The sequence below is a fragment of the Varanus komodoensis genome, unplaced genomic scaffold, assembly GCF_004798865.1.
Source record: "Varanus komodoensis strain SLA01 unplaced genomic scaffold, ASM479886v1 scaffold14_1, whole genome shotgun sequence".
Classification (NCBI taxonomy): Eukaryota; Metazoa; Chordata; class Lepidosauria; order Squamata; family Varanidae; genus Varanus; species Varanus komodoensis.
The window spans coordinates 1,615,599-1,628,467 of NW_025335438.1; the positions used below are offsets into that span (position 1 = coordinate 1,615,599).

The 12,869-nt window shown below is 42.8% G+C and overlaps 1 protein-coding gene and 1 non-coding gene across 2 annotated transcripts; both read left to right on the forward strand.

Annotated features, from left to right (window-relative positions):
* Positions 1 to 298: 298 nt before the first annotated feature.
* Positions 299 to 380, forward strand: TRNAS-AGA. Its single transcript has one exon. It is a non-coding gene; the product is annotated as a tRNA-Ser (tRNA).
* Positions 381 to 616: 236 nt separating this feature from the next.
* Positions 617 to 12,514, forward strand: CFAP418 (cilia and flagella associated protein 418). Its single transcript, XM_044424453.1, has 6 exons — positions 617 to 786; positions 4,150 to 4,249; positions 6,142 to 6,212; positions 7,050 to 7,115; positions 8,573 to 8,668; positions 10,585 to 12,514. Exons 1-6 carry the CDS (start codon positions 617 to 619, stop codon positions 10,742 to 10,744), a joined length of 663 nt encoding a protein of 220 aa, XP_044280388.1. The 3' UTR covers positions 10,745 to 12,514.
* Positions 12,515 to 12,869: the final 355 nt, after the last annotated feature.

A 12,869-nucleotide genomic window follows, 5' to 3' on the forward strand; every position in this document is an offset into this window, starting at 1 on the left:
AAAAATGCTGTTTTTATTGCCTTTCTAAAGGTAGGTTTGATGTCAAGCTATTTGGAGACTACGTTAAAGTCGTCCTGCCTAGAAAGTAACATCGCAGTCCTTTCCAGGGTGCATTCTACTGATGTCAGGCAAAAGATTACAATACTCTTTGACTACAGATGTTTACAATCATATTTGGCTATCCTTAATATTAAACCCATGGCTGTAAGGAAAACATTATATAGAGCAGCATTAATGAGACAGCAGCTGGATGATCTTGCGGGCTCAGTGGCCATATTGGATATCCTTTTCGTATTCAGTAGTCGTGGCCGAGTGGTTAAGGCGATGGACTAGAAATCCATTGGGGTCTCCCCGCGCAGGTTCGAATCCTGCCGACTACGACACGTGCATTTTTTTTTTCCTCCTATTTCTAGTGTTGAAGCGACAAGTTATGTCCACACTTCCGATATCATTTATTTCACTGGAAACATTTCAAAACAGTACCTAAGAGCCAGGTGCTGGGCAGAAGGGGCGGCGCATGCTGTTTCATAGCATTTCTCTCCTGCCTTTTACTCTGCCCCCATCCGTTACCTTGGCAACAGCGAGGGGCGGGGGAGAGCCGGGAGAAGGGACTAAGATGGCGGACGACCTGGATGCGCTGCTGGACGAAGTAGAGAACAAGTTCTGCCGCCTTTCCAGGCGGGACTGCACAGAGCGGGCCCATGCCCATGGGAACAAAAAGCAGCGCTTCCGCGAAGAGGAAGAAGAGGCCGAAGCTAAGGCGGCCGCGGCGGAGGAGAGGGCCAGGTGAGCAGTACGCATGCCCGTCCTCCTTTTTCTCCGCCTCCTCGTCTCTCGGAGATGAGAGTATACGGGAAGTCGCAGGTGGAATGAGACTCTTCTGGCTCTCTGTTAGCGTGCGAGGAAATGTAATAGAGCAGCCTTCCGTTTGTCATTGCAACTCCTATGCTTGCTGGGGATTTGTAGTCCAGCACATCTTTCATTTTTAAAAGGCGCTCGTTTCTGAGCGTGTTTATTAATTATATTTATATGCTAGTAAGCGAATTTAAGTGCTTTGCCCTAAACGTGAGAAGAGCCCTGCGTCAGGGTCCATTCAGTCAAGCATTCCGTTCGTTCGATGGCTACTCACTGCAGTCGTAAACACTTTCTAGGGAGTAAAGCCCAAGGAGCACAGAGATACTTAGGGTGCAATCCTAGGCATTTCTGTCTAGAGATGTCTAGGTTTGCACCCTTAGTTACTTCTGAATCACCATGCAAAAGATAGCACTGCTCAAGTATTTATTTTTTCGGTCTCTTGGCAACGCGTACAAAATTAAACAAATTAAGGCATGAGTGGTTCCCCTTCGTTTGCTTTTTGTACTTTCAGCTCGTGGCCCGAATATGGCAGCGTTCAAATGGAACCAGAAGTGAGGGCTGTGCACAGGACTACTTTTGTAATAAATCTGTGGAAATGCTGCTCTGGAGCCTTTCTCCCTGCCTTCCAACTCCGTCCAGCTCCTCCTTCAGGAGCATGATTGCCGTGCTGCCTGGCCTGCCTTAGCTCTTTCTGCCCATTTTCCGGCCTGCACCAGGCAACCCCTACCTGTCCGCACCCGTCGGCTCGTTACCCCACCACCGCCTCCCCATCTGCTGCCTCACCTAATCTATCAAACCCAGGAAAGAAGCGTCTCTAGTGACAGTTGCACAAGTGCGCAGCCACTGCATGCAAGAATATGCACGTGCTCCAAACTCACACGTGTGGTGTGATGCCGCTAGTAGCAGCCTTTGGCAGCCCTGCTTTTCACACAGGCGTGGAGATTTTTTAAAGCATTTTATCCACTCTGCTGTATTGTCTTTCTATCTTAAATAATCCTTCTGCTTTGCTTGGCCTAACTCCTGAACCACCTAATTCACAGAACAAGAAATGTATCTAGCCTGCATTTCTGCATGCATCACTTTAGTCAATGCAACTGAAAGTCCAGAAAGAAGCAAGAACTGTTAGTTTGGCTGGGTAGAGCCATTTTCTAGGAATGAAAAACTGACTAATGCCCATTTTTATTCTCAAGTAACATCATGTTTACTAGACTGTGCTGGCCCAATACTGTAAACTGCATCCTCAATGCTTGTAAGAGCTTGAAACTGGAAGGCTTGCAAGCACCCCATACAGAACCGGAGGAGCACAAAGGCAGTCTCCTTCACTCGGCAGAATTCCAGTCTGCTGATTTTGTTCATCTACCTGCAGAGCTTTGGAAGGGAGGAAAATTGGCTGGAGCATTGTCAGGTTACCTCTGTCCTGGTGGCCCCAGTCTCCTCCCGAAACTGCTCACTTTGCCCCTTTCCAAGATTGTTTTTCTAACCTGCAAGAAGCAGCTGGAATAGTTCTTTCCATGCCAGCTGAAAGAGGGGAGAGGTAGCAACGATGGATTCCCAGTTTTGAGGCCAGACTTCTGTTCCTGTCCGTGGATATGGAAATCTAAAGTATCCCTCAGCCCCTATAGGTGGTATCTAAGGGGCATAAACCATATATAGTAAGAGTTAATTGTAATCATTAGTTTTAATGCAGAGGGAAAGTTGGCACTTTATTTACACATGTTTTTTTTTAAAAGGAAAGCAAACTGATTTTTCTTAATGTAAAAAAGAAAATAAAATGATTAATTTGTATCCATCATTGCATCCACAAACCCCAGCCTCCAACTCCCCCAAATTTGAGCCACATCATAGCCCACTACTAGTGGTATCTATCTGCTAATACTCCCCATCTATAGTAATTGGAGTGAATCTACATCCCTCTTCCCCCCCCCTTTTTTTTTTTGCATTCTGCAGTCCTGATGGGGCTGGTAGGTATCTTACTTGTCCCAGAGCGAGTGTGACTTTCAATTAACACCATGATGTTTGAACTGGAAGTCAGTGTTTCAACCATAACCTTTAAACACAAGGGATGTGGTTGACATGCACTAGGGATCAGGTTCCCCGGTGCTTGTCCATTTTCTACCATGAGTCACTTTTTCAGATGTTACAGATGGCCCATGGGAAAAGTGTGCTGACAAGCTGCAAGCCTGTTTCCTGTATAAAGTGTGAATTGGCTTTGCACAACGGTTTTTTTTTGGGGGGGGGTGGGGGGAGGTGGCCTTTCTGTTCTTCCATCACCGCTTCTGCCTGCTCCATTTTTAGTTGCTGGAATTTGTGCATCCCATACCTTCCCCTTTATTTAGTACCTGGCCCTGTAGGTTCTTCAGCCCTAAACCCCTGTCTTCCACTATGGAGAACTGGTGTGGTGGTGTGCTTGGACTTGGATTTAAGATGGAAGATAACTGGGTTCAATGCCTTGGTCAGCCGTGGAGCTTGGCTCAATCACCCCCTCTCATATTAACCTACTGCACAGTGTTGCTGAAGATAAAAAGGAGGCATTCATGCATGCCATCTCGAGCTTCTTGGAGGAAGTGCAGGATAAAAACAGTACAACATATGGTTCCTGTGGTCACAAGATTCTTATTACAGTCATGAAATACTCCATTGTGAGTATATGCCAATGCCCCCCACTCTTTTTTGGCACACTTCCAAACTTCCTGTTGTACCCCAAATTTTGCAGGTTCAATCCATCAATACTTGGAATAATGCCTTAGTATAGCAGCATCCACTCTCTGGAACTCTATACCACTATAAATTAGGCAGACACTAACCCTTCTGTGTTATTGATGCCCACTATAAACATACATTTTCCAACAGGCATTCCTAGGAAGGTAACTTGGTCTTCAGCACATTGCTTATAAATTCCTTTTAATATAAGTATGTCATAAGCAATTGTTTAATCAATGAATAAATAAATCTCTGTGTGACAGATGGCAGTTGTGAGCCTGAAAGAGAAGACCTTCTGACAGGTCTCTGTTTGTATTCCAAGGTAGTAGCTGTTTCATGGAGAAGGGATTCAGGCAAAGAGACTCAGGTTACAAATTATATTGTAAACAGGTTGCAGGGAGAGGACAGAGATTTGTGATAGTACTATTTTTATTTCTCTGTAGAATATATCTGAAATTTGGAGCCACAATCTATCTGCTATAGTCTTTGCCTTTCTGAAATGGCCTCCTCTACATCCAGATTCTCCTTATCTCATATTTTTGCCAAAGTCTTTCAAGCAACTTCACAAAATACAGTTTTTTTGTTTTGTTCTAGATTTTCCAAAGTATTGACAAAAGGTGCAAGCGAAGAAGAGGACATAGATGACATAATTAAAGATATAATTGATGAGAACAGCTGTGCTAAAAATCTTGGGGTAAGTTAGAACTGCATGTAAAACCCCTGAATAAAGGGAGGCGTTCGGGGGTGAGAGCAGACAGAATTCTTGGCAAAAAAAAATGTCTTATGGAAAGTGAGGATCATGAGTCTCTAAAGTTATGATCAGAAAGAGGAAGCAGATGACATGAAATTAGAAATAAGGAGGGTGTATTGCTTTCACAAGAACTGGACTCTGTGTGAGGTAAACAAAATGTGTACAGGGGATGTTTTTAACAGCACGGTAAAAATCCTTAATGAAACTGCTTTAAAAGCATATCTTTTAAATCAAAAGTACAAAGCAGGGGTACAGAAGGAACTAAAATCTTGAAGGAAGGGGTGAGTTGCAGGACATTAGATTAGCAATAATAACTAGTGGTTCTTTCAGCTTTGTTAAAATGGTGCAACAAATCTACCTATTTCAAATGAATGGATTCTGTAAGAGAAAGATGCTCGTCTCACTTTTGGAGTGGTTTTTGAGCATTAGAACATGCACCACTTGCTTCTACTGGGTTGAACTGTCGCACCATCTAGCCTGGCCTTGACTGACTGAGAGTGCTCTTCCGCTTGCAGGCAGAGAATGCCTTTCCAATCACCTACTGTCTGGTCTTTTGGACCAGATACCAAGTACTAGACCTGGGGCCTTCTATATGCAAGCATTTGTTTTTCTACTGAGCTTGGCTGTTTATGTTTTCATACAAACATACAAGATACATTTATTGTTTTGTTAAAATCACTGGACTGCTGGGTACTCACATTTTTCATTCCTGCTAAGGCTTGTAGCACCCTTTTCCAACCTGGTGCCCTCCAGGTGTTTTTAATTTCAACTCCCATCAGCAACAGGAAGCACATCCAATTGTCAGGAATCCTGGGAGTTGTAGTCAAAAATATTGGAAGGGCACCAGGTCGAGGAAGGCTGCCTTGTCCATTTTTAGGATCCATGTTTAATAATACTTAAAGCAGACCCACTGCAATCAATGGGACTTTAGTCATGACTAACTTAACCCCCACTCTTTTCAATAGGAATATTCTGTATAAATCTAGATCCAACCCACTATCCCTATACAGTGTCAGAAGGGGATACTGCATTATATTGTGTATCCAGAGTTTTAGATGACAGACCTTTTCTAGTAAGATCAGCACAGATAGTACAAATTACAGTCCAAAAAGCCTTCAATTTCAACACTTTTCTCTATCCTGGCAGGGCAGTTTAGCACTAAGCTGTCTTTGGAGAGTATCTGTCTGGGTACAGGTCAATAGATAAGGTATACCATCCTAAGCAATTTCCTTTAGTGAAGGGTGTAGCTTTGCATGTGTATCTCTGCATACGTGGCACAGTCCCACTGAATTTTTGCCTGCAAAAGAGAATGCTGACTAATTTCGAGAACGGTCTGGTTCCCCATGTGCCAGTGCCAAAATGAGAACCTTTGCAAAGGCCATGAAAAACTGCGGTTTTTCTACTTTTTTCAGACTGTTTCTCCTCCTCGTTATTTGAAGCTAGACACATACTTTATTGTACTACTGGTTCCAGAGCTGGCCCTCTTGTGAGGCAGGGTGAATCTCCCATTTCAGGCAGCAGCATGATGCGAGCAGCACATTTCATGTTCACCTGGGGAGAGCACCTCTGTGAGCATTCCAGGCAGGCAGTCTAGAGAGCTCTGTTGGCCCCACACTCTACTTTGGCAATGATGGAGTGGGAGAGCAGCCAGGGCTCTCAGGAGATCAAGGCAGGTCTCAGTGCCTGGTCCTGAAGGGATTCCCAGAGCGAGCCAGAAGACAGGGCTTGGCTGAGGCAATGGGGTGGAGAACAAGATGTGGTGGTGGGAGGCAGGGATGGCCAGCACTAACTGGTTCATTTTTATGGATCCCCATCTCCCTCTTTCTGTGTATTAGAAGCAAACATCTAAACCATCCAGCCCTCCATCTGAAAATAATATTACCTCCATTCAAGTCCAGGGTAAGAGGTAAGTAAAGATCACATGAGTAGATAAATGCTAGCAATCAGGAGATAGTTTATGTGCAACCCTATGCTTCCCTGCTAAGAAGTAAGCCTATTGAGTTCAGTGGGGCCAACTCCTCACATAACAACAACAAAATGACTCCCCGCCCCCAAGAAAAAAACTGTGTGAGGAGAGTGGGAGTAGATATTTGTGTGGTAGGACTATGAGCTCAGGGAAGTTCTGGTACTGAAAACCTGTTTCTGAACTCTAATTCTAAGAGTTTCTCTTTTGTACCTGTTTCACACAGTGAAGTCATAAAGCAAAGTTACGCAGCTGACAGACTTGGGTATGTTGTGCCTGCTCCATCTGAGCAAAGCCACCAGCAATCCTAGACATGACCTCTGCTATGGTGTACCCTGGACTTGCTGAGGTCTGCCCACTCTGTTCCCCTGGGGACACTGTTCCACAGCAGCGGGAGGAGGTAGCCCTGTTGCAGGTGCTAGAAGGGTTCTGTTGCTCGTTCTGTTAAAACTTATTTTTCTTGGGCTGGATTTGCATTTTATACAGATAATAATATAGCTGTTTGTTCTGAATTTCCCAGTCTTACCATTCCTCCAGAAGCACCAGCTTTGTTGAAAAGCTATAGGTGCCCACTAGCATAACAAAATCCAAGAAATTATTTTTATTGGGCTGATTCCAGATCTAGCCATACCTAGAGCAGACCCATTGAAATCAAAGGGAGAAGGTAGTAAAGACTTAATTGAGTCCCATTAATTTCAATAGGTCTACTGCAAGTTTAATTTGAAAAAATCAGTGGTCGTGTTTTTCCAAAAGTAAAGCATTCTGTTTTAATTCCTGTAGATGTTGTCCAGTATATCTTGGCGGAAGCAATACACCATATGGTATTGGAACAAATTTTTCACAGAGGTAAGGATTTTGTTTAAATACTCCTGATTCTATGATTAAATCTACATGTTACCAACACTATTAAATTTGGAAAGAACATGGGAAGGTGTTTTATACTATCTAACTTGGTATCCTCTACTCTGACTGGCAGCAGCTCTCCAGAGCTTCTCACAGGATGTTCCTAAGAACATCTGGAGTTGAGCATGGGACCTCCTTAAAAACATGCAGATGAATATGGAAACAGGACAGAACAGCTTATGAATGAACCTGTGAGAAACTAATACGACAGTAGCCTGCTCCATAGTTCCTGGTTTTAGTTCCTTGGAATATGGCTGTGATTGAGGGCAGAGATACTACTTAATTTAAGGAGTAACATCAGATAACTTTTTAAAGGAATACCACAAAGGGGCCATATTCATGCTATACTCCTGAAAGAAGTTTGGGAGCTACTTATAATATATGAAGTATTTCTTACTTGGGTAACCTAGCATTTTTTCTGTCTATACTTGCATAGGCTTACCCTAAAACAGTCTTAGGCATTTCATAATAAATGTTTGTTCTGCTGGACTATTGAACAGACATCCATCCATATATGAGTAAAGTAATGGTTCTGCAGTAAGAAGCCCTTCTCCTTTGCTCTGAGTTGATTCAAACATATGTCACTCAACCAGGAGTCTCCTCCAGAGGAGAGAGGCTGGTGGATATCCATATTCTTTGATATGTCAACTCCTGTTGCTGGTCTTTAAATGTTTTAAAAATCTGGTGCTCAGTTAACGGGGGCACATTTGCAATTGATTGAGCTAAATGTTTAATCAACTCAGTGTTAAACCCTACTGAAAATGTTGGGCTGCCTTGCCTTGGACAAATACTAAACTGTAGCTTAGCATTAACAAAAGCCTTGCCTCCCTGCTCTGGACTTCTGGGCTTTCTCCTCCAGTTCAGCCAGGAGAATGAGTTTGGGAACTTTTGCTTCCATGTTTGATAGACTGCAGCTTGCTGTGTTCTCCAATCCTGCAGAAACTGTGGTTTAACTATGGTTTGTGGGAAAAATCTATTTTTAAACCATGCTTAATGAATCTGGCTTGTTCTAGCAAATCATAGTTAAGATTAACTACAGTTTGGGGCTTGGAAAATGCAGCAAGCTGAAGTTAATGTAAACAGAAGCAGACATTTTCAATCCCCTCCTTGCAGCTGAGCCACAGGAGGCAATGAGAAGAAGGATAACACAAGCATGGTTGGGAGACTAAGCTGGTTCTCAAAATGCTACACCACAGCTTAGCATGATAAGCTAATGCACACATTCACACATTTTTCAAGACTTTTGCTTCTTAATGAAAAATTCAAAGAGGTTGAAAACATTAAAATGTTTTAAAGCACACAAGATTCCTAAAGTTCATTCATATAGTTTAGAAAATATTTTGCCATGTTCAATTAGTTTAAAGCAGTCAATGATGCTGCTCCCGTCTTCCTTTGGACAGAGCCTGCAATCAGTTACGTTGTACTTCATGTGACTTCCGTGTTTCACATTACAACGACTATCAGTGGGATAAATCGTGTGATTACCTCTTTTTCAGGTATGTTTTGTGAGTAACATTGTCAGGCATATATGGAGTGTCCCCATTGGTGGATGATACTAATCCATTTTTGGCACAGCAGATGCTAAATGTCTCCATGGGAACCATTATATGCTGCATTTTCAACCATCAGGTGAGAAGGTGGGGGCCTTTTAGTATAAAAGGTGGGGGAAAGTTGTTGGCAGAGAGATCCAAAGTCTTAGATAGCAGCAATAAGGCAGAAGTATATTTATTTTTCTTCCCACTTGCAATTTCTTTCATTACACATGCAGGGGTGTGCTGTTATTTCTATTAGAAAATGAAGTAGGAGGAAAAGAGTGGAGTTAACTTCCCTTCCCTAACTGCCTGTAGCCAGAGATTATGGAGAATCTGAACATGGTTCTTCTGTGGCACGCCTAGTTTGCCTCTGGCTGAGCATCCTATATCCTAGCATCCTAGTTTCACAGCACCAATCCTAAGTGCACGTTCCTTGAAAGTAAGTTCCATCAAGCTGAAAGAGACTTCCATCTGAGCATCCATTCCTGGAATTGTGCTGCAGGTATGCAGTAGCCTCAAGGAGGAAACATGGTCCCAGTAATATCCATAATGCAGCACAGGACTCCTTTATTATTTCAAAACCAATGCAAGTCAGAACGGGGTCTGCTCAGTACATGAGATTGCCTTTTCCTTGATTTCATAAGCATCACCTAATCAGTCAGTTGAATGCCTCTCAGTTGTGTGAATAGCAGATAGTGACATGTTGATTCATAGGCATGTGTCCAAATAATTGTTCAAGGACTTCTAAAAAGAGGTTTCCCATACCCCCTTCTTAGCGCAGCCCCTTGAGCAATGTACGCTCACAAAATGCTGCTCCTTGAAGAGAGGAGGCCCAACTCTCACACATTGCAGTCTGCTAAGAGAGAGTCATCTGAGGAGGAGGTGGAATGGCAGAGGTGAGCAGATGGCTTGGCAGTTTCAAGGTTATCTAGTGAAGATTCTCAGGCTGAGTGACTTGGAAAAGTGGGGAGACATTTCAGAGCTAGATGGAGAGGAGATGCCAGAGGAGTTCCTTGTCCCAGTCAAAAGATGACAGGTGAAGCAAGTGGACCTATTATGAAATGTCCAGCATTCCCCCTGTGTAGTCCTCAAGATACCTTAAGTGTGGGTCCAGAAGCTTTTCTGAAAGGAAGAGAAGAAGGGGAAGTTTCAGATTCAACTATTTACGTGGGCAGCTGTTTCTCCCACACCCCAAGAGGAAACACTACTTTAATTTATATGTTATGTAAGCTATTAAATGTTAATAAAAGGTGCTTCCAAAGCTGCCTCTGAATTTGCTGGAGAGGAGAAGAGGAAGGGAGAGCTGCTCACCTGAGAATTGGCAATTTTTCTGGACTGCACGATGTGGCTTGGGGAGGGAGTGCAGCTACAACTGGGAGGAACTGGTAGCCTTTGCATGAATTGAAGTGCCCTGCTGATCTAGAAGGTCTCTAGTGCCAAGCCATGATCATGATGATGAGGGTTCAGACTTATACACCACTTCCCATAGAGGTAGCAAAGCGATGAACATATAACGTACAAGCAAAGATAACAGGAAAATTAACAGTAATACATGCTGATCAGGAGAAAACGCCACACTCTGCTGGGGCTGGGACAACAGCAGGCTGGGGCACTCTTCAGGTAGAAGCCTGTGTGAAGGGATGGGTCTTCGGAAGACATCTAAATGTCGGAACTGTGTGGGCAACAGGGAATGCATTCTGGGATGTGTGTGCTGTGACATGAAATGGTCTACAGCAAAAGGTCAGGAATGTGTGGCCCCATCAGAAGTGTTCCCAGTGTTAATTGCAAAAATCAGGCAAGGGCATAAGAGGAAAAGCAATAACATGATGTTTTACAACTGCCAGAACCCCCAGTTAAAATAGAATGCTCTTGATTGATAGGAATAATATGCCTGAATTCAGCAAGTTAAAAACGAAGATGCTTGTGAAGAAGGGGTCACGGGCCTACGCTTGTCAGTGCACTTGGAGATCTATAGAGGAATTAACAGACCTCACAACAGACCGACAGCTCCGGTGGGTTTGTAGCAAGCACACTGAATGAAGCTGTCTCGCTCATTCAAATGCCTGCTTCTGTAGAAGGACCATCTTGTTCATTGCTCAGCACGTTGTGTGATGAATCAAGTGTGTTCTGTGTATAATTAGATCTTGTTGCTATCCCAAACTGAGCAGTTTGCCTTGTCTGCTGTCCCCTTGTGAACTAAGCAAAGTGGGTGACATGGTGAGATGGAGATCTGACATTTCAGGTTGGTGAGAGCACTTCCATCAAAAGCATTAGGGCTATTGTAGTGTTAAGAAAGGCCCTTGTGCTTAGCAGCTCCCTACACAAATATGAATACAAAAGGTCTGAAGTTGAAGGGAACAAGTTCTGTATCATGGAACATATCCCGCAAATCTGGATGAGAAAGACTTGAAGTTAAACCAAATGCTTGGTCTAGAACACCTATTGTTAAGATGGTACATGATGTGTTATGGTATCTGAACATCTTTTTGCATTTTGTATATTTCACAGAAGAGTCTCATAAGGAGTCTAGGGCAGGATAATAAAGCCCTTAACTTTTCCTTCTGTTGTATAGCAAGTTCTGAGTCAGTATCACTCAGAAGTATTAGCAGTAAGTATTAGCAGTCATAACAGCCTTGTGTGGGAGGCTGCAGCTTAGCGTATGGAAAAGAGCAAATAGCAATACCAGTCTAGCAATGGCAAGGATAAAGGCACTCCAGCTGCAAAATTCTCAGGCTGCCGCCTTAAATGTACTTTGCTAGGGAATAAGCTCAGCCAACTTACTTCCAAAGAAACATGTAGGATTGGGCTGCACACTGCTTATGCCCCTTCATTCTCTTCTCCTTTAAGGCAGCAATCCAATATAGGCTTACCTGGGAGTAAATCCCATTGAGTTCAGTCATTCTTGCTTGTAAGTAAAGTACATGTGATTGAGCAGCAAATCAAGGAACACTGCTGCGGTTTTTTTTAACATCAGTAGGATGAACATTTGAATAAATACACTTCAACCCTATGAGTGTTATTGGACCATAACTCCCATCAACTGTGACCATTGGTCATGCTGGTTGGGTCTGATAGCAGTTCAACATCTGCAGGTCTACAGTTTCTCCAGACTTGTGCTAAAGGATATGAAAAAGTCAAATGTTTCCTGAAATATTGTTCAGAATCTCTGTGGATTAAAAGATATGCATAACATTGGGTGGAAACATATTCCATACTTACCAACTGCAAGTTGCTTTCAAACTAATCAGGAAAAGGTCTGTTTTCATTGTTTATAAGACAAAACATACACTGTTAGCATATTTTCAAATGTTATGTTCAAATCTTTATATCAAACCGCCAAATAAAAGAGGTGAGGTTGTCCTGACCTCTTGTTTCCCCAGGCTTCTCTTAAAACTAAAAAATGACCACACTGTGACAGTTGTTGAGTTGTACTGACTGTAATTCTTGTTTATGTGTTATTTTTTCAGCCTTCAGTATGTAGCATTAATATGTCTCAGTAGATTTTTCTGACACCCTGAAAGTTTAAAAGTGCATTGTAGCTGAAACAGTTCAAGCTGGCCAATAATTAACAGCATGAGTGAATCAACAGCACATTAGAAGAAAGAATTGTTGTTCATTACTGCAATTTCAAATATATCACATCCAAACAAGTCCCACTGATTTTGGTTGCCTTTCATACTATGTAATCTGTTTAGAATAAGAATACAGTTTTGATATGCTTTCTTTGAACATAAGTTTGCAATCTAAAGTGTATGTTATAGAAATAATTCCCTCTGATTTTCTCTGTAATTAAAAGCTGTATTCATGGCATTACTGAGTAGTTACTTACATTTCAGTTTCACACTTTAATTGCATGTGTGGGGCCCACTGCTTATGCAAGGGAGTCCTAGCACTTCCTATGGGAATTCCCAAAGCAAATGGTAACACTCATTTCTGCAAGGGGGAAAGTCAGCAAAACTTCCTTACATGAGTGGCACCCATCTGCCTCCTTCCAGAAATAAATGGTTCTGCTTGTTTCAGCTTGCTGCAGAAGCACTTAAGTACCCTCTTGGGGTTTGACCAACGAATGTGCGCACTTAGGGGAGAAAGTGCTGTATGCATACTGATGCTGGTGGTGATTAAAAATAGATGGATTAAAGGTTGTGGGGCATAAACATAGATTGGT

Excerpts from the sequence above, each read along its gene's own strand:
- CFAP418 (XM_044424453.1), top strand. The coding sequence starts at position 617 with ATGGCGGACGACCTGGATGCGCTGCTGGACGAAGTAGAGAACAAGTTC. Across the intron at positions 6,213-7,049 it reads ATTCAAGTCCAGGGTAAGAG|ATGTTGTCCAGTATATCTTG; the intron begins GTAAGTAAAGAT and ends TAATTCCTGTAG. Across the intron at positions 7,116-8,572 it reads GGAACAAATTTTTCACAGAG|AGCCTGCAATCAGTTACGTT; the intron begins GTAAGGATTTTG and ends TCCTTTGGACAG.